At 51.4% G+C, this 19,545-nt stretch overlaps 1 protein-coding gene across 5 annotated transcripts in view; it reads left to right on the plus strand.

Moving 5' to 3' along the window:
* Window positions 1-19,545, plus strand: part of dlg3 (discs, large homolog 3) — a 118,764-nt gene that overhangs the window by 92,250 nt on the left and 6,969 nt on the right. For 3 of the 5 annotated variants that reach the window (XM_084448296.1, XM_084448298.1, XM_084448297.1), the window contains exons 12-16: window positions 4,617-4,812; window positions 6,623-6,725; window positions 13,937-14,051; window positions 17,591-17,767; window positions 18,958-19,033. In XM_084448296.1, coding sequence (XP_084304422.1) covers window positions 4,617-4,812; window positions 6,623-6,725; window positions 13,937-14,051; window positions 17,591-17,767; window positions 18,958-19,033 — 667 coding nt within the window. Of the gene's footprint in view, window positions 1-4,616; window positions 4,813-6,622; window positions 6,726-7,209; window positions 7,562-11,383; window positions 11,523-13,936; window positions 14,052-17,590; window positions 17,768-18,957; window positions 19,034-19,545 lie in introns of those variants that run through there. The other 2 variants (XM_084448299.1, XM_084448300.1) reach the window with 2 other exon arrangements.

Consider the following 19,545-nt stretch of genomic DNA (forward strand, 5'->3'; position numbering starts at 1 on the left):
GACAGACAGGCAGACACACAGACAGGCAGACACACAGACAGAGCTGGGGCCTCACCGTCTCCAGTCAGAGCATTATAATATAATTATAATCTTATAAGACAGCCTCAACCAAAACATGGTAATGCAGAGAGATAGATAGACACAGAGAGAAAGAGATGGGGGGGCACTGTGAGAGTGAGAGAGAGAGAGAGAGAGAGAGAGAGAGGGGGGGGGCACTGTGAGAGAGAGAGAGAGAGAGAGAGAGAGGGGGGGGGGGGGGACATAAAGGGGGGGCATTGGCGGAGTGGGAGCCATAGACACACAGAGAAGAAGAGAGACAGAGATAGCAGGGGTTTTACAGCACGACTGTTGACATTCCTGGCATGGATCAAAAGCCCCGGTGGAGGAGAGAGAGAGAGAGAGAGAGGTGAGGAGAGAGAGGTGAGGAGAGAGAGAGAGAGAGAGAGAGAGAGAGAGAGAGAGGTGAGGAGAGAGAGAGAGGTGAGGAGAGAGAGAGAGAGGTGAGGAGAGAGAGAGAGAGAGGTGAGGAGAGAGAGAGAGAGAGAGAGAGAGAGAGAGAGGTGGAGGAGAGAGAGAGGTGAGGAGAGAGAGAGAGAGAGAGAGAGAGAGAGGTGGAGGAGAGAGAGAGAGAGAGGTGAGGAGAGAGAGAGAGAGGTGAGGCGAGAGAGAGAGAGGTGAGGAGAGAGAGAGAGAGAGAGAGAGGTGAGGAGAGAGAGAGAGAGAGAGCGGTGAGGAGTGAGAGAGAGAGAGGTGAGGAGAGAGAGGTGAGGTGAGTCCCGTGGTTGGTGAGGAGGGATCCATCCATAACCTTTGGAATGTCCTCCCTTCTTCCACGGAAACGCACGGCCCTTTTTCTTTTTTTCACCCGCTATCGTTCTTTAACCCATGCACTGACACTTGTGTTCACACACACACACACACACACACACACACACACACACACACACACACACACACACACACACACACCCTCCACAGAAAGTCTGAACAATGAGTTAACAAAGCTATCTGTCTCTTTGGCAGTCTTTTTTTTCTTCCCCCACAGTCCTTGAGGGGGGGTGGTGGTGGTGGGGAGGGGGGGGGGAGTGTTCACCTCTTGTCACGGCTCACAGGACATGATGCCAGAGGTCCTCGGTTTATTTACGCTCAAATTAGCGGGGAGCGGTTGCCTCTAGAGGGCTGGGCTGATGGATGGGAGCCTTGGCGTGCCGGGGGGCAGGGAGGCGGGACCTGGGGGGCGGGGCCAGAGATGCCCAAACGGACGTGTACAGCTGCGGACGCCAGGTTCCGTTTGCACCACTCCCGTAGGGCCGCTCGGAGGACGCGGCGGTCGGCGCGCTCACGGCGCAGACAAGTACGCGCCGTCACAAAAAAGACGGGAGGCAGGCGGATGTCCGCACGGAGCCCACGCGCCCACCCTCCCATGACGGAATTAACGGCACGCCGACCCTCACGGATAGCCAGGGTTTAGAGGACCTCCCACCTCATAGCCACCCCAGGGGAAGCCTCATCGATCAGTGATGGACGTTTGGCAGAGAGGTGTGTCACCCCAGGGGAAGCCTCATCGATCAGTGATGGACGTTTGGCAGAGAGGTGTGTGTGTGTGTGTGTGTGTGTGTGTGTGTGTGTGTGTGTGTGTGTGTGTGTGTGTGTGTGTGTGTGTGTGTGTGGGGGAGGGGGGGGTTGTTGGAGGAGGGATCCTGGCTGCCTCCTGTTGGATGTGATAGGGTGGAGACGGTCGGCGCGGGTGGGTAAGGGTTAAGTCTGGCGCTGCCAAGGGTCAAGGGTGACGGCCCCGAGCGTGCGCCTGTTTCCCATCAACCCCCCCCCCCCCCCCCCCCCCCACCCCGACGGCCTGCGATTTACAGCGCAGGGATTCGCGTACGCGCCAACGCTGTTCTTGTTAGCAGCGAAGGGCAAGAGTTCAAATGAGCCAGTTTTTTTTTTTTTGACCCCTGCCTCCCTTGGAATGACGTCGAGTGGAGGGTTGAGCCACACGGGCGGCCATGTTCTCCGTCAACATCTCGTCCTCCGCGCCTCGACCGATGTCCGTCCGCGAGCGCAGGGCCGGGAAGTCGCTCTCATCCGGGAGTGGGCGCAGGAGCCTCAGGTAACCATGGCGACGTGTGCGCGCGTCCAGCGCCGGCAGGGCGTGGGAGGATCTTTCCGGAACCTTCCTGTTACCGCCACCTCCCCTGGAGATTGCTGGTCGACCACTCCGGAGGAGGATGCGGCGGTTTATTAGTCCTTCTAGAACATTCCGGCTGCAGTTGACTGTGTGTGTGTGTGCCGGCCAGGCGTTTCGCTCCTCATTTGGGTTAGAAAGACATTGATCCTTGGGTAAGCGCTGCTGTAGGAAGGATCCTTTGCTTGTGCGTGTGAGAGAAAGATAAAGAGCGTGCGCTTCCCAGCCTGGCCAGTATTATTGAGTAATGTGACTTGACCCCCCTCCCTTGTGGGAACCGACCTAGCGCAGTAATTGGAGTTAGTGGCTTAGACTAAGACCTACTGTGCTGGGATTGTTCCTGCTGCTCTTCAGGCTGAGACCATGCACTCAACAGGACTCTGCTTGTGAATAAATTGGCCCTCCGCTGCGGGAGGAAAACGCTTCCGTTAGGAGATAATGCGACCGTATGACGTGCCACTGCATGTTCCACGTTCTACCTGAAGCACCTTTTATCCATGTTCTAGAGTATAGGCCCCCTGAGAGTCTCTGCGGGAGGTCTTTCTGTTGCGGGCCGAAGTATGACGCCAAGGTTCTTGGCTGCCGTTGCTGTGAGGGGTCTGTCTGCTGAGCGCTGCCGTTAGAGACGGGGTAGGAACGGTTCCTGTGGACCGCAGGCTGGGTATGCAGAGGGAACACCACTAATGGGAACCATGTGGCATGCTCGGCCGAGAGGGACGACTTTCTGTGTGTGTGTGCGCCTGGGTGTATGCGCTAATGTGCCTGTTGGAGTGTGCCTGTGTGTGTGTGTGTGCCTGTATGTGTGTCTCTGTGTTCTGTATGTGTGTGTGTGTGTGCGCGCGCGAGTGTGCCTGTATGTGTGTGTGTGTGTGTGCGCGCGAGTGTGCCTGTATGTGTGTGTGTGTGTGTGTGTGTGTGTGTGTGCGTGCGTGTGTGAGAGAGATAAGCTTCCCCCGGCTCTCTCTCTCTGGTGTGTTTTTGCTTTAGTGGGAGGCTGTTCTCCGAAGGCTTGTGATGGCCCCTCAGTTGGCCCCCAGATCCCCCGACCCCAGCAGTCTAGAGCGCCTGCTGCCTCGCCATGACTCACTGCAGCTAAAGCTAAATCGGAGCTGCAGCGGGCCAGTCAAGCATAGGGCACTGTGTGTGTGTGTGTGTGTGTGTGTGTGTGTGTACATGCTCAGGATTGTGAGAAGGAGGAGTGCTAGGAGGAGCAGGATGTCAGTCTGAAGATGGCAGGTCCGAGGGGCGCTTGCCTCCATCACACGTTGCAGCCTCCAAAGGGGCTTACAGCACAGTACAGTTTACTCATTCATTTGATCAAAGATATAGGATCTGATCCTGGTTGGAGGTGATGAATTATATACAGTTATCACAATTATAACATTTTATTTTTACAGTATTAAATATTGGCTATTGTGTAATCTCATCTGTTTTCACAATTTATGTTCCTTTGGTGACAGGATGCATGTTACTCAAATTCATTATTAATTATTATCAAATTCATGTTTTTATTTCTTCTCAAAAGTACTGGAAAGTATTCACTTTCAAACATGTATAGAAAGCACTAATCCTTAGGGTCCATTGGAGTTGGATTATGCTGCAAATGTGCATTTGCCATCTTGTCTGGACTACAAGCTGGGCCCATCTATGAACTAACCTGGGCCCATCTATGAACTAACCTGGGCCCATCTATGAACTAACCTGGGCCCATCTATGAACTAACCTCGTCTGAGTGGGCCGTGTTTCCTTAACCTCCGCTGTCTCCCTTTCTGTCTCTCTCTCTCTGTTTCTCATCTCTCTCTCTCGTCTCTCTCTCTCTCCCTCCATCTCCCCCTCCCTCTCTCCCTCTCTCTCTCTCTTCTCTCCCTCTCTCTCTCTGTTTCTCATCTCTCTCTCCCTCCCTCTCTCCCCCTCCCTCTCTCTCTCTCTTCTCTCCTTCTCTCTCTCTCCCTCCCTCTCTCTCTCTCTCCCTCTCTCTTCTCTCCCTCTCTCTTCTCTCCTCTCTCTCCCTGTCTCTCCATCCCTCTCTCTCTCTCTCTTCTCTCCCTCTCTCTCTCTTCTCTCCCTCTCTCTCTCTTCTCTCCTCTCTCTCCCTGTCTCTCCCTCCCTCTCTCTCTCTCTCTCTTCTCTCCCTCCCTCTCTCTCTCTCTTCCTCTCTCTCTCCCTCTCTCTCTTCTCTCCCTCTCTCTCTCTCTTCTCTCCTCTCTCTCCCTGTCTCTCCCTCCCTCTCTCTCTCTCTCTCTCTCTTCTCTCCCTCTCTCTCTTCTCTCCCTCTCTCTCTCTCTTCTCTCCCTCTCTCTCTCTCTTCTCTCCTCTCTCTCCCTGTCTCTCCCTCCCTCTCTCTCTCTCTCTCTTCTCTCTCTCTCTTCTCTCTCTCTCTTCCTCTCTCTCTCTCCATCTCTCTCTCTCTTCTCTCTCTCTCTCCTCCCAGCCCCGCCCCCCGGCCTGACGCTGTGGCTCTGTTCGGCAGGGAGCCCAGGAAGGTGCTGCTGCACAAGGGCTCCACGGGTCTGGGCTTCAACATCGTGGGCGGCGAGGACGGCGAGGGCATCTTCGTGTCCTTCATCCTGGCGGGCGGGCCGGCCGACCTGAGCGGCGAGCTGAGGAGGGGTGACCGGATCCTCTCGGTCAGTAGGATACAGTCCGGCGACCCCTGGCACTACGGCTCACTTGTTAACTCAGATTCTGATTTACTTGTCACATGTTACATTACATTGCATTTACACAGTCATTTAGCAAGAGGGTCTTGGAGTGACGGGGCAACCAGTCGTCCCGAGGTAGCAGAGCGTAGCGGTCAGGAGGGGGTGTATGGTTTGACGATGGCCTGGAGGTAGGAGGGGGCTGTTCCTTTCATTACCCTATAGGCTAGTGCCAGAGTTTTAAGCTGGATGCGAGCTGCTACAGGGAGCCAGTGTAGGGAACGGAGAAGAGAAGTTGTGTGGGAGAACTTGGGGTGGTTGAACACCAGACAAGCAGCAGCATTCTGGACACGTTCCAGAGGTTTAATGGCTGACGCCGGGGCCCCAGCAAGGAGCGAGTTGCAGTAGTCCAGGCGGGAGATGACCAGGGCCTGGATGAGCACCTGCGCCGTTTCATCACTGAGGAAAGGACAAATCCTCCTGATGTTGAAGAGCAGGAATCTGCAAGAGCGTGTAACAGATGTGATATGTGCGGAGAATGACAGCTGGTTGTCCAAGGTCACCCCCAGATTCCTAACAGTCCGAGTTGACATCACCACTGTGTCGCCAGAGCTAATGGCCAGACCGCGTTGTGGGCAGCCTTTCCCCGGGAGGAACAGCTGCCCAGTCTCATCCAGGATGAGCCTGAGGTGGTGTGTCGCCATCCACTCCGAGATGTCAGCCAAGCACGCAGCTAGGACAAACACACAGGGGTAACCAATCGTAAAATAAGAAGTATGGACCACCATGTAACCTTGAAATCAAGGTCAGCGTTTCATTGTCCCCCACCGTATGAAAATCTGTGAAATCATCTGTGCTATGGAATTCCACATTCGCTAACCGAGCATGCGCTTAGAGTAACTTAGAGTAATGCACTATGCGCATAAAATTAATAACACTTAAATATATGCATATTCATGAAGAAAATGTCACGTTTCCACTTCCTCATTATCACAAAGGAATATGCATCATGGGTGTGGGACAACTTGTTTGCTGTTTACATCTGGCTTGTTTATGCAAATAATCTCTCATAGCCAATGCAAGGACCCCCAGTGATAATGATAGAAGTCCCTCTCTGCAGCGCGCTGTACGGCCTGGCGTCCCTCTGGGGTTTTAAACCAGACATGTTCCAGTCACCGGACGTCTCGCCATGGCAAGGTCATACCTCCACCGATTGAAATGAAATGGTCCAGCAGGTTAACCCACCCGAGGATAGGCGCTTCTCTCATGCTGGAAATAGACTCAGTCGGCCAGTTGTCATGTTGAGCCACGTCCTGCGGACGTCCATGGCGGGGCTGGCCATCAACCCTGTCATCTGGGCCCGTCGTCACTAAGCAGCTAGGAGTAGGAGAGCTGATCCCGGATCAGATGCTCCCTGTCCATTTATCCTTATATCTAAAAGACATAAGGATAAAGACATAAAAACAATCGATCCTGTGCCAGCGCTTACTGTGAGACGTGACGTCTGGTAGGCACAGGGTTGAGTCTCTCTGTGCTGTACTGTGTGTAAGAACAGGGTTGAGTCTCTCTGTGCTGTACTGTGTGTAAGAACAGGGTTGAGTCTCTCTGTGCTGTATGTAAGAACAGGGTTGAGTCTCTCTGTGCTGTATGTGTAAACACAGGGTTGAGTCTCTCTGTGCTGTATGTGTAAACACAGGGTTGAGTCTCTGTGCTGTATGTGTAAACACAGGGTTGAGTCTCTCTGTGCTGTTTGTGTAAACACAGGGTTGAGTCTCTCTGTGCTGTTTGTGTGTGGCAGGTGAATGGGGTCAACTTGCGGAATGCCACCCATGAGCAGGCCGCTGCCGCGCTCAAGAGGGCCGGGCAGACGGTCACCATCATCGCCCAGTACCGGCCAGAAGGTAGGAAGGAGGAGGCACCTCTACAAACAAACAAACATCTTTGTTTGTCATACAGTGAGACACAGCACACCATGTAAGGAGGCGGTGACGCTGAACATGCACGCACAAACACAACCTCCACAGATGAATGTGTCATTTAGAAATTAATAACAAAATTAATTGTTTATATCTAATTAGATATCCTCTTAAATGTCAGAACTTGAACTGTCGCCTAATCGTTTCAGTGCTCAAGATAATTAATCAACATAATGACATAGAAACCACAGGTTTTTGTTATATGGCTGATTAATTATTAAGTACAGTAGAGGGCAAATGTCTTCCATTGTTAGAGACATGAAGTATGACAGCTCCCTGCCCCGGCTTATCTGGAGGCGAGTCTGTTTTGCAAATGAGGACAGTGCCGCTGAGCGCCGGTGGCTGATTGGCTTGTACTGTATCAGGAGGGGCTCCGTTTCTCCTCGTTATTCGGGCTGGAGGGGAGAGAGGAGAGAGGAGAAAGGAGAAAGGCGGGACACCGAGTTGCTGTTGTTCCTCCTCCCTGGTTCGTTTCCGAGCTCTTTGCGGTGGATCCGGGTCTGAGAGGACACCGAAGAAAGAGGGATCCCAGCCGAGGGAGACGAACCTAGCTGACATACATTGTGGATTTAAATAGGATAAAAGAGAAGGGAGTAAAGGTGGAAAACAATAGAACTTCTCAAACACCTTTGGTTTCTACTCGAGTGTGGATGGGGGATGGGCTTGACTAACCCCGCCGAGCAGAAGCCGCACGGAGTCCCAGCGGGCTGGATGTAGGATCAGATCCCACGGGCTGAGAAGTGACTCAAAACCACCCCGAGGTGAGGACACGGGCTCAGCCTGGCAGGAGGGAATCTGGAGGGGATCAATAATGATGTGTAGCCTCACGTACTGTCAAAGGACATATCAGAAATAGCGGTGGAGCTATGGGTCATCCCATTTGTAAGTTTCCTGAATGGGCTAGCACTTGGTAACGTTAACGTTAGCCAGCCAGCCAGCTAGCTAGTGCTAACCCAATCTCTTACTACCTAGCTAGCTTGCTAAATAGCTAAACCCGAATATAATTAAATTAGTGGATTAGTTCCAGTAATATTTGTTGTTTTTTTGCCCAGAGGCTATTCTTATCTGAGCTCGACTAGGGGGATTAGTGGAGGTGTTTCTAGTTAGCTTCCCAACTAGCTAGCTGTGCCTGCTAGGAAAACAGCCTACATTATCACATTCACATCGTTTCCTTCGCCCAAACCTCCCCACGGTTCAGTCCCGAGAGCGCTACTTTTAAGGTTGTTTATCTGGACTTTAACAAGCTAGCGTAGGTCAAGCAGGTGTAATAATGGAGACCGAGATTAAGTTGCACCCTCAGACAAGGGAGAGATTTAGAATAGAGATTTAGAAAAGTAATAATCACATTTTTACACTTGAGCGCAGAGCTCCATGTGGCTGGTTCTAGCTCCCGATGAGCCATAACGAAGGTACCTAACGTTATGTTCAAGACTGTCAATGATTTAAGACGATTTAAAGCCTGTGAGCTAGTTTGAACCTTTGTATTTAATATAATATATATTATTTGTAAAATATTAAATATCAAGCATTTACGAGTCCACTCCAGAAATTAGAAACATTTTACATGGATTATTTAGGTCTGGGTAGTGATGGGTTATACACAGGATCCCGTCCAAAGTTGACTAGATAATCAGCTCCTGCCAGCTTGGCCAATCTCTTGATAGAGATTTGTGAGTCAAATAATCATATAAGCTGCTCTTGTCAGAGCTTTAGATTCTGTTGGCTCTGTATATCTGGAGAGAGGTGTGGTCGTAGCAGGTGCCTGGTTCAGCTTTGTCAGTTTAGGAAGGGACCTCATTAAAGAACTCACTTTGAATTTAGTATTCTCTCACTATTATAAGAGGAATTATTCTCATGACAAATCTGCTATGGTTTATCTTGATGGTGTTTGAGGTTACGGAGGCTTCCTATGAACCCTGAGTAGAGTAGGTATTAAGCAAAGCTCAGACACAGCCACGACCTGTATGTCACTGCAATTCACGTTGACTCCGTGTTGATGTGACAACATACAGTACATTAAGTACAGTACTGTAAGCGGATATGGTTGTCGAGTCTCAAGAACAACGCATTCGCAGAGGAGAAATAAACAAAGATATGCGGCAGGTTATAGGCCTCCCTCTTCTGTGACTGTATGACTGTCTCATACACACAGACACTCTTAGCACGCAGAGAAAAGGCATGAGCGTCGCGCCGTAACGACAATAGCGAGGATATTATGAGCTTTAGTACTCTGCTCTACTTGGCTGAGACTATGGGAGGAATGTGGGAGTATACGTCGTAGCTTGTTCTCCCTCATATTCGTCCTTATATACCGCCAACGAAACATCCAAGTTGGACCAAAAGCTCTCAAAGCAACTGGCATTTCTCAGGAAATAGACTTCGTGTGACATTATTGGGTGAGACTACCTGACAGGATCCTGGTTCTGTAAACAGTCATGTCATCAGTCCACTGGACTTGCCTCAGAGCACAATTAAGGGCATCTTTTGAGGACATCTTGTAACCTATATGAAGTCCTCCCCCTGCCATCTTTGTCTTTTTTAGCCATTTTTTAGCCAGTCATTCTTATCTTTGAAGACTCCATTCAGGCCTATGATGCACAGATGCGGCTTTCACCGTACGACTGTACCTCTTTCACCGTACGACTGTACCTCTTTCACCGTACGACTGTACCTCTTTCACCGTACGACTGTACCTCTTTCACCGTACGACTGTACCTCTTTGGTAGGACGGTGAAGGACACCTGCTGCTCTGTGTGCGTCTGTTAAGCACTGGCAATGCTTAACCAGCCTAAACAGATTAGTCAAGAGCCACTGGCAAATGATTGACTTCCTGCATGCCTGGCCTGGCTGCCACCGGGCGTCCTGGGAGCCCTGCGGCGACGCGTCCTTAGCAGGGGCCGGGGCGCGGCGTGCTGGGGGAGGGCGGGAGGGGAGCGCAGGATAGTCAGTCAGGGCCTAACCGGGGTGCAAACGCTGGTTCGTCCCGGGCACGGAGACGGGCAGACTGCCTGGACTCCTCCCAGGAGTCTTTGAGCTCCACAGCCTGACCGTTCTCACACACAGACACACACACACACACACACACACACACACACACAGACACACACACACACACACACACACAGTACACACTCCTCTGATGGAGGGCCAGAGCTGCATCCACTCTGCAGCGCACGCTCCAGCATGGCCAAGCCTGCAGTAACACTAGTACTCTGTAATACAATACTTGGGTAATACTACTACACTAATACTCTGAGGAGCAGCCTTCTTATACTCCTCTGTCATTCTGTCATTGTACAAATACAGTCAGGTGTCATCCTTGGTCGTTCAGGCGGGGGTCACAGGAGGAAATGTCAACCACCCCGCCCCCGCCCACACACAGAACATTTCAGCCTGGGTAAAGCCTGGGTTTACATGTTCCCCCGGCTACCGCAGCAGAACGTCGATCAGGGCCCACCGCACTCAACCCGGGGAACATGACACGCTCTCGCATTACTGACACATGCCTGGCCGCCGCGTTGCATAACGGGGTCGTGACGGAGGGAGGGGCACAAAACAAAAGGGCAGCGCAGCTAATGAGGACGAGCGGTAGGAGAGCGAGATTCAGCAAAATGACCCACTTCCTCTTCAATGTCTCTGCCCGTCTCTTCCTCGCTGGTCATCCCGACAGCACACTCCCAGCTCTGCTCTGGCGCTCAGTGTACGGACTTGAGAGACGTTGAGGTGAGGGTAGATGTGAATAGGTTGTTATTCCTGTGTGTCCCGACTCGGCGACTGAGGTTACGTGTGTGTGCGTGTGTGTGTGTGTGTGCGCCAGGCCGCGCTGACTGCGGTGGACTACAGCTGTTTCCTCTGCTGTAGTTTCCTGCCTTGTCCCCCCGGGGTCGGGCGGCAGCTGTAGGGGGGGGGGGGTGGTCTGCAGGGTGGTCTCTCCTGCTCAAGGCTCCGCGCGGTCGTGGCGGCTCGTCCCAGCCGGGGAAACCCGAGGGCAGCTGGAGTCATGACAAACCTACAGGAATGTCCCCCCCCCAGTTCTACCTTCCCTCCTCCCTCCCTCTCCGACCCACGGCTCACTCAGAGGCGTACGCTCAGGTCGGGCCATTGTGTGTTGGTATCGTGAGGTAGACTGGTCTCTTGTCCCTCCTCTCTTTCCGTGTCTCCCTGCTTCCTCGAGCCCTCCTCCTCTTCCTCCTCCTCCTCCTGGGGGGGGGGTCTGAGAGCCCCCGGTTGGTGGACTATTCCACCCAGCCGCTCCCGCGCGCGCGGTCTGCCAGGCACCCCCGATAGGGCGGCCGCGTTGCCCTTGGTTACAGCGGGCGGGCAGGTGGTGTCGGGTTACTGCACCTTTGCCTTGTCATCCTCCGGTGCGGTTGGCTGCCGGCGTCACCAGAGCGGAGAGGGAGGGGGGAGGGCGGGGACCAGGCAGACGGCCCAGGGCGTGGTTTCTGTTTGCTTTTTAAAAATTCATTCCGGGTTTCGTCTGGGGGGAGCTGGGAGGCCTGTTTTCACACCTGGCTAGGATCCCTGCTTCTGGAGCTGGAGAGGGGGAGATGAAAGACTGATCCGTGGGCAGTGCGGGGTAGCTGTTTGTTTTTGCCCGGCTACCGAGGCTTCCACGAAACCAGGGTAACTGGACTTTGATCTGTGACTCTCCTGTTGTTGAGAAAAGGAAAGTGTGTTTGCCGACTGGATGACTAGTTGTCGTAGTCATGCACCTATAAGGTGAGTTCAATCTTAGAGGTCTATGTGAGCAACACGGGACAGCTTGGAAATACTGTGCCTAGTATGAAGTGTTTGATTTTGAATGTTTTGAAAGCAAACTTTCTTCCTGGTCTTATCAGACTTAGGTTATCTTCAGTTGGTCAACAGTAATGATAACACAGACAGTGTATTACATGAGGGTAGTGCCTGCAGATATGAAGAGCTTAGTCTGATGAGGGTCACCAGGGTTGTGACAGTGGAAGCTACTTCGGGTCAGAATCAGTGGGCTGACCTGTGTGTTCTTATCTCGTCTTAACTCGTTTTAGAGTCGTATCTGCTAGGTTACAGGCACATAACTCATGTTTAGACACTGGACTCAAGCCATTGTGCTCTCTCTGTGTGACCTACCTTGTGTCGTGTGTCAGGTCATCACATGAGTAGGCCTTCTTGTTTTTCTAGCTACATCTCTCTGTGGCTTGTTTTGTGTGTGTGTGTGTGTGTGTGTGTGTGTTATGCCTGGCTTATTCCAGGACCATGAGCACAGCAGACACACACACACACACACACACGGCTAATGAGTGAATATTTAATAAGGAGCAGCAGGGCTCAGGTGGCATCATCCATCACTCCTCCACTCCAGCACAGGATGTGAATTTGGACGGCGTGACAATCGTCCGCTGAAGTTCTTACTTTTTCTTTTCTTCTTTTGTGCGCTAAAGAGTCCATGTTGAGCTTAATTAATCCACATAATGAATGAGTTGACAGAAGATATTAGTCCAGGGCTGATACATGATGAGCCTCACCGCCCGGGGTCATTATTAATCAGTCTGAAACCAGGCTTTCAACACCGACCAGCTCCAACCTCACTGACTCACTAGAGACCAGCTCCAACCACACTGACTCACTTGAGACCAGCTCCAACCACACTGACTCACTAGAGACCAGCTCCAACCACACTGACTCACTTGAGACCAGCTCCAACCACACTGACTCACTAGAGACCAGCTCCAACCACACTGACTCACTAGAGACCAGCTCCAACCACACTGACTCACTAGAGACCAGCTCCATCCACACTGACTCACTAGAGACCAGCTCCATCCACACTGACTCACTAGAGACCAGCTCCATCCACACTGACTCACTAGAGACCAGCTCCATCCACACTGACTCACTAGAGACCAGCTCCATCCACACTGACTCACTAGAGACCAGCTCCATCCACACTGACTCACTAGAGACCAGCTCCATCCACACTGACTCACTAGAGACCAGCTCCATCCGCACTGACTCACTAGAGACCAGCTCCATCCACACGGACTCACTAGAGACCAGCTCCAACCACACTGACTCACTAGAGACCAGCTCCATCCACACTGACTCACTAGAGACCAGCTCCAACCACATAGACTCACTAGAGACCAGCTCCATCCACACTGACTCACTAGAGACCAGCTCCATCCACACTGACTCACTAGAGACCAGCTCCAACCACACTGACTCACTAGAGACCAGCTCCAACCTCACTGACTCACTAGAGACCAGCTCCAACCACACTGACTCACTAGAGACCAGCTCCAACCACACTGACTCACTAGAGACCAGCTCCATCCACACTGACTCACTAGAGACCAGCTCCAACCACACTGACTCACTAGAGACCAGCTCCAACCACACTGACTCACTACTAGAGACCAGCTCCAACCTCACAGACTCACTAGAGACCAGCTCCAACCTCACAGACTCACTAGAGACCAGCTCCATCCACACTGACTCACTAGAGACCAGCTCCATCCACACAGACTCACTAGAGACCAGCTCCATCCACACTGACTCACTAGAGACCAGCTCCATCCACACTGACTCACTAGATACCAGCTCCAACCTCACTGACTCACTAGAGACCAACCCCAACCACACTGACTCACTAGAGACCAGCTCCATCCACACTGACTCACTAGAGACCAGCTCCATCCACACTGACTCACTAGAGACCAGCTCCATCCACACTGACTCACTAGAGACCAGCTCCATCCACACTGACTCACTACAAGAGACCAGCTCCATCCACACGGACTCACTAGAGACCAGCTCCAACCTCACAGACTCACTAGAGACCAGCTCCATCCACACTGACTCACTAGAGACCAGCTCCATCCACACAGACTCACTAGAGCACCAAGCAACTCCAGCTAAGGCCAGGAGACGCATCATGAGAGGACTCTGATTGGTCCAAAGACTTTGTTAGTGACTTTATGCGAGAGGAACGCTAGTATTTGTTGTATGAGGGCTTCCAGGGTGATGGTGGCATCAGTGTAGGAGAGACTGCTAGTAGGATATAGGAGCACAATTTATCGCATTTGTGTCTAAGAAATGTCAGTTGCTGACACAGTTTGGTGTGTGTGTGTGTGTGTGTGTGTGTGTGTGTGTTGCAGAGTACAGCCGCTTTGAGTCTAAAATCCACGACCTGAGGGAGCAGATGATGAACAGCAGCATGAGCTCAGGGTCTGGCTCCCTGAGGACCAGCGAGAAACGCTCGCTCTACGTCAGGTATGACACACACACACACACACACACCAGGGATGTGCGCACTGTGCAGATAGTCACCACTATACGGTGTACGACCACACGGTGCAGCTTCTGCGAGTCATTAAAGAAATACTAGTCGGCTAAACTAAATATAGGCTAATATAATTTGATAAAAAAAAAGATTTTATAAAAATATTGAAATAATTAGTCACCTCACTCACAGTGCTCAGCGTAGGGTTATTGTCACACTAGACTATAAGGGTTGCACCTGGAGGGCAATGACCTAAAGCCAGCGCGTCTCTCTCTCTAGGAGTTCAGTCATGATGCATGTTTCCATTTTTGCAGTCTTTCCCAAACCGATGGCTGTATTTGCACAAATGTTACTGTGAGCACACTTTAGTGGCAATGACATCCGTGACCTATTTACTGTATGTTAAATTAGGCTATTGGGCTACTATTAAGAGCGCCAATGTCGTTTTTAAGCCACATTTTATTCAAACATTGGTCCACAAAAAACACATATAGATTCATGTTAAACAACGCAAATAAAAATGAATCGAAATAAACAATAGACCTCAAGGTCTTTCTTTGGGGAGGAGGACTATGATGAGCTGGAGCGATACTGGACTGAAGCGCTTATCAGACCCAGGACCGCTCCGCTCTCCCCCAGACTGCACCTCTACCTCAGAACCGCTCCGCTCTCCCCCAGACTGCACCTCTACCTCAGGACCGCTCCGCTCTCCCCCAGACTGCACCTCTACCTCAGAACCGCTCCGCTCTCCCCCAGACTGCACCTCTACCTCAGGACCGCTCCGCTCTCCCCCAGACTGCACCTCTACCTCAGGACCGCTCCGCTCTCCCCCAGACCGCTCAGCTCTCCCCCAGACTGCACCTCTACCTCAGGAGCGCTCAGCTCTCCCCCAGACTGCACCTCTACCTCAGGACCGCTCCGCTCTCCCCCAGACCGCTCAGCTCTCCCCCAGACTGCACCTCTACCTCAGGACCGCTCAGCTCTCCCCCAGACCGCTCAGCTCTCCCCCAGACTGCACCTCTACCTCAGGAGCGCTCAGCTCTCCCCCAGACTGCACCTCTACCTCAGGACCGCTCAGCTCTCCCCCAGACTGCACCTCTACCTCAGGACCGCTCCGCTCTCCCCCAGACTGCACCTCTACCTCAGGACCGCTCCGCTCTCCCCCAGACCGCTCAGCTCTCCCCCAGACCGCTCAGCTCTCCCCCAGACTGCACCTCTACCTCAGGAGCGCTCAGCTCTCCCCCAGACTGCACCTCTACCTCAGGACCGCTCAGCTCTCCCCCAGACTGCACCTCTACCTCAGGACCGCTCCGCTCTCCCCCAGACTGCACCTCTACCTCAGGACCGCTCCGCTCTCCCCCAGACCGCTCAGCTCTCCCCCAGACCGCTCAGCTCTCCCCCAGACTGCACCTCTACCTCACTCTCAACTCATTTGTGACATTCAAAGCAATCAGACGATATTATTGAAATGATTGAATCAGTTTTGTACTGGTCAACCGTTTAGCAGTATCAACGCATTTATTTGTTTGCCTATAGGCCAGCCTACACCAGGCTGAACATTTTCAAATGTAGCCTACAATTCGTTTGGCTTTTTTTTCGTTCACAATTGGCCTATTATTTCTATTTGTTTTTAATTGCACTGTTTATATACATTATTTGTGATTCGGCAATGGAAAGCATGATTGTGTTTCCTCCCTCAGAAAAAGACCACCTCAGAACTTTAATTCTCTCCATCTCAGAGCGTGTCTGTGCCTGGCTATGTTGCGCAATACCTGCTCCGTGTTGCGCAACACCAGAGAGCGAGTGAGAGTCACTGATAACTAGGAGTCATGAAAATGCTTCTTAGATGAACAGGCCAATATTCATCTGATTGCAAGTTAAAACGGGGTTGTAAAGATACACGGTGCAAGATCATGGCACACACACACACACACACATAAACACCAGCGAGAAACGCTTCTTCTATGGCAGGTATGGCCAACAGACACACACACACAACATTGAACGTTATTTAATTGCACTGCTTACATAATGGACACAGTCATAGTCATCCATGATGGGATGGGATAAGTAGATGAGGATGATATTGATAGAGTGCTAGACGACAGATAGTAAATTGCCAGTTTGGGAACCTTTAAATGTCTAGCTGAATACCTACAGTAGGACTGGAATGAGGAACTGATTAGTACTGATAAGATACCGTAAGGACAAGCGATTACAAGAATTCCAATGTACCTGTACTTGCTACACATGGCTAATAAACTTTCTATTCATACACACACATAGAGGGAGCATTTCTTGCTGGTGTTTATGTCAGGTATGGCCAACAGACACACACACACACACACAAACACAGGGTCTGCTACTCCTATAGTGTCTATAAATAATGCCACCCCTATCAAATGTACAGGCCATTATGCATGGTTATTTTCAGGTGACGGTAACTCATCTAAACTTCTGAACTCAGTCTTGGCATCCCGCTCTCGTCCCACAAGAAGGGACGCTTATCACGAGATGAGACGAACAGAGGCCATATCTCGTGCGTGGTGACAGGCCTGACCGCAGCGTTCTGGCCACCACCGTATCGTATTGACCGTCGGTCAGGAAGTGTAACAGGTGGCAGGCTTCTGCTGTAATGAGTGCAGCTGCCGGAGTCAGAAAAGGGGGCAAGGTTCAAAGGATTAGCTTGTGATGTAACACTGGGGCCCAAGTGCCTCACTGTACATCAAGCTAGCTTAGTGGTTGGGCGCCTCGCTAACAGTGAGTCCCGAGTCCAGCGCCCTCTGACCGCGACAACTGACATTTTCAGAAAAGTTCCTGTCGAAATGTTTCTAGACACTACCTCACCGTACCGCCCCTAGACACCGCAGGTGGACCAACACAGCTATTACCACAGGACCTGTAAGCCATGCAAAGCCAAACGCCTGCTTGTGTGTGTGTGTGTGTGTGTGTGTGTGTGTGTGTGTGTGTGTGTGAATAAACACACAGCTATGTAGGGAGGGCGTCCTGTAAGCCCACTGTAGTAACACCCAGCCACAACAGCCATGTCCTCTCAGCTCCCCCTCAGGAATGCGGACAGGGCAGGCCTCTGAGATGCTGACACACACACACACACACACACACACACACACACACACACACACCCGACGTGGTTCACTGTGTCTGTATCTGAAGATTACTGTACCTGACCCGTGGCTTAGCCAGAAGAATACTTCCCTGTAGGCAGTCAGAAGGGAGGACAATAGGAACCTAGAAGAGTTTCCATAGATTGAGGCGTGGGAGTTTTGGCTCGCGGGAGAACCAGTAGAGCTGGTATGACTGGGTACAGACGTGCGCACACACACACACACACACACACACACACACGTCGGCCTCTGTCTTCAAGACCGGTGTAGTGAAGATGGTTTAGCGTGTCACTAATGTTTCATAGGTATGTATGTATAGTGTTGGGTGCCAGTAACATAACCCATCCCATACCTCTCTCTCTCTCTCTCTCTCCCCCTCCCTCTCCCTCCCTCCCTCCATGCAGAGCTCTGTTTGACTATGACCGGACCAGGGACAGCTGTCTGCCCAGCCAGGGCCTGAGTTTCTCCTATGGGGACATCCTGCATGTCATCAACGCGTCTGATGACGAGTGGTGGCAGGCGCGGCTGGTCACGCCCCATGGCGAGAGCGAACAGATCGGGGTCATTCCCAGCAAGAAAAGGTACTCAGTCTGCCGGTCACTTCTCCGCCAGGGTCATGGTCCCGGCCGGCCGGCCTGCTCTTTTAAGGCCTTGATAATTTAAGCCCCTGCTTTCCCAAGTTTATGAACAAATGGATTAACTTGTAATACTTAATACTTAAAAAACTTATATATAGCGCTTTTCCACCGTAGCAGCACTCAAAGCGCTTTACAATGGCCTCTCATTCACCCATTCACACACACATTCACACACCAATGGCGGTAGCTGCCATGCAAGGCGCTAACCTGCTCATTGGGAGCAATTTGGGGTTAGGTGTCTTGCTCAAGGACACTTCGACATGTAGACAGTCAGAGCTGGGATTCGAACCGCTGACCCTTCGATCACTGAACGACCCACTCTACCAACTGAGCTACAGCCGCCCCCGTAATGTCTGATGTAATATGAAAGTACTCTCCATCTGGCTTCGAGATTACGTCAATGTAGAGTTGTATAATTATAAAACATTTTGTTTAATTGACTCAACTTCCAATAACACATGGAGCATGGAGTTTTGCGGTGATACACGTTCCAGTGGAATATAAAACGCTTCATATGGATTAGTGATACAGTCTGCCAGTGTGTATCTAATTATCTCTGGTCGTGAGATATGCGTTGGTAAAGACTGTGTTAAAATCAGTCTTGAAAGGCGCGATCAGTCAGTTGCTTGTTCCAAAATCCTCTCACATTCTATGTCCATGAATGTAGGCTACAATTCAGTCCTTACGTTCGAAACGTTATCGGCAACGTCAACCTCAATCATATAGTGTGACTTGAAATGAACAATGAGTAGAAACAGTATCTATATCACCACAGCTGTACTTGGCCGTTATAGCACATGCACCGGTTCTGCATTTCTGCATTCAATGACGTGCGAATCGCAATGACCAGGAATATCGGGTCTGTTATTTCCACATATGATTGAGGGCCAAAAGGGATCAGAGAATATCCGATTCCATGTGCTTTTTTTCCCTGTTTACGTGTTCATAATGCATATCAGATCTGTGCCACATGTGAGCAAAACAAACAAAACAGAATTTGGTCACTTTTACCAGGCCGTGTAAATGTGGCCTTAATGTCAGAGGGACGCGCTGGAATGTCCGTCGGTCCAGAAGCGGCCAGAGCTCAGCCCCTGTAGCCATGTTTGTTCTGAGCCGGTCTTTCCCCCCTGCAGAGTGGAGAAGAAGGAGCGGGCCAGGTTAAAAACAGTCAAGTTCCACGCCAGGACGGGCATGATCGAGTCCAACAGGGTGAGTGTGGAGGCCTGGTCCCTGTCGCCTCCGCCTGCGCCTGACCCGTTTCCCTCTCCCTCCCTCCCTCCCTCCCTCCTTCCATCCCTCCCTCCCTCCATCCTGGGTGTGGGAACAGGAGCAGGCACCTGCTGACTACAGGCTGGGAGGAGCAGCTCATGTTACTGAGTATACAGCAGCACACTGAGCCTCTCTGGGGACCAGAGGACGGTCTCTCTCACGAGCACAAAGTCCTCACAAAAGAGCTCTGTGGATTCAAAGTTTTGCCTTGTATCAGGTTCATGGTGAAAGAAAGCCCTGCTTAACTAACCTTGGGGGCTTTCCTACGTCTAATTATTAATTGGCAAAGAAAAGTCCCGTGATATTGTGTCTGTTTCACTCAAATCCCCAAGGCTACTTTCATTCACATGTAATATAAGCATGTGAATAGACTCTTGAAATTCAGCATTCAGCAGGGCTATCTTGAAAAAGAACAGAGTACATGCTATCTAAAAATAGAAACCAAAATGATC

Source organism: Borostomias antarcticus (assembly GCF_949987555.1).
Source record: "Borostomias antarcticus genome assembly, chromosome: 14".
Taxonomy (NCBI): Eukaryota; Metazoa; Chordata; class Actinopteri; order Stomiiformes; family Stomiidae; genus Borostomias; species Borostomias antarcticus.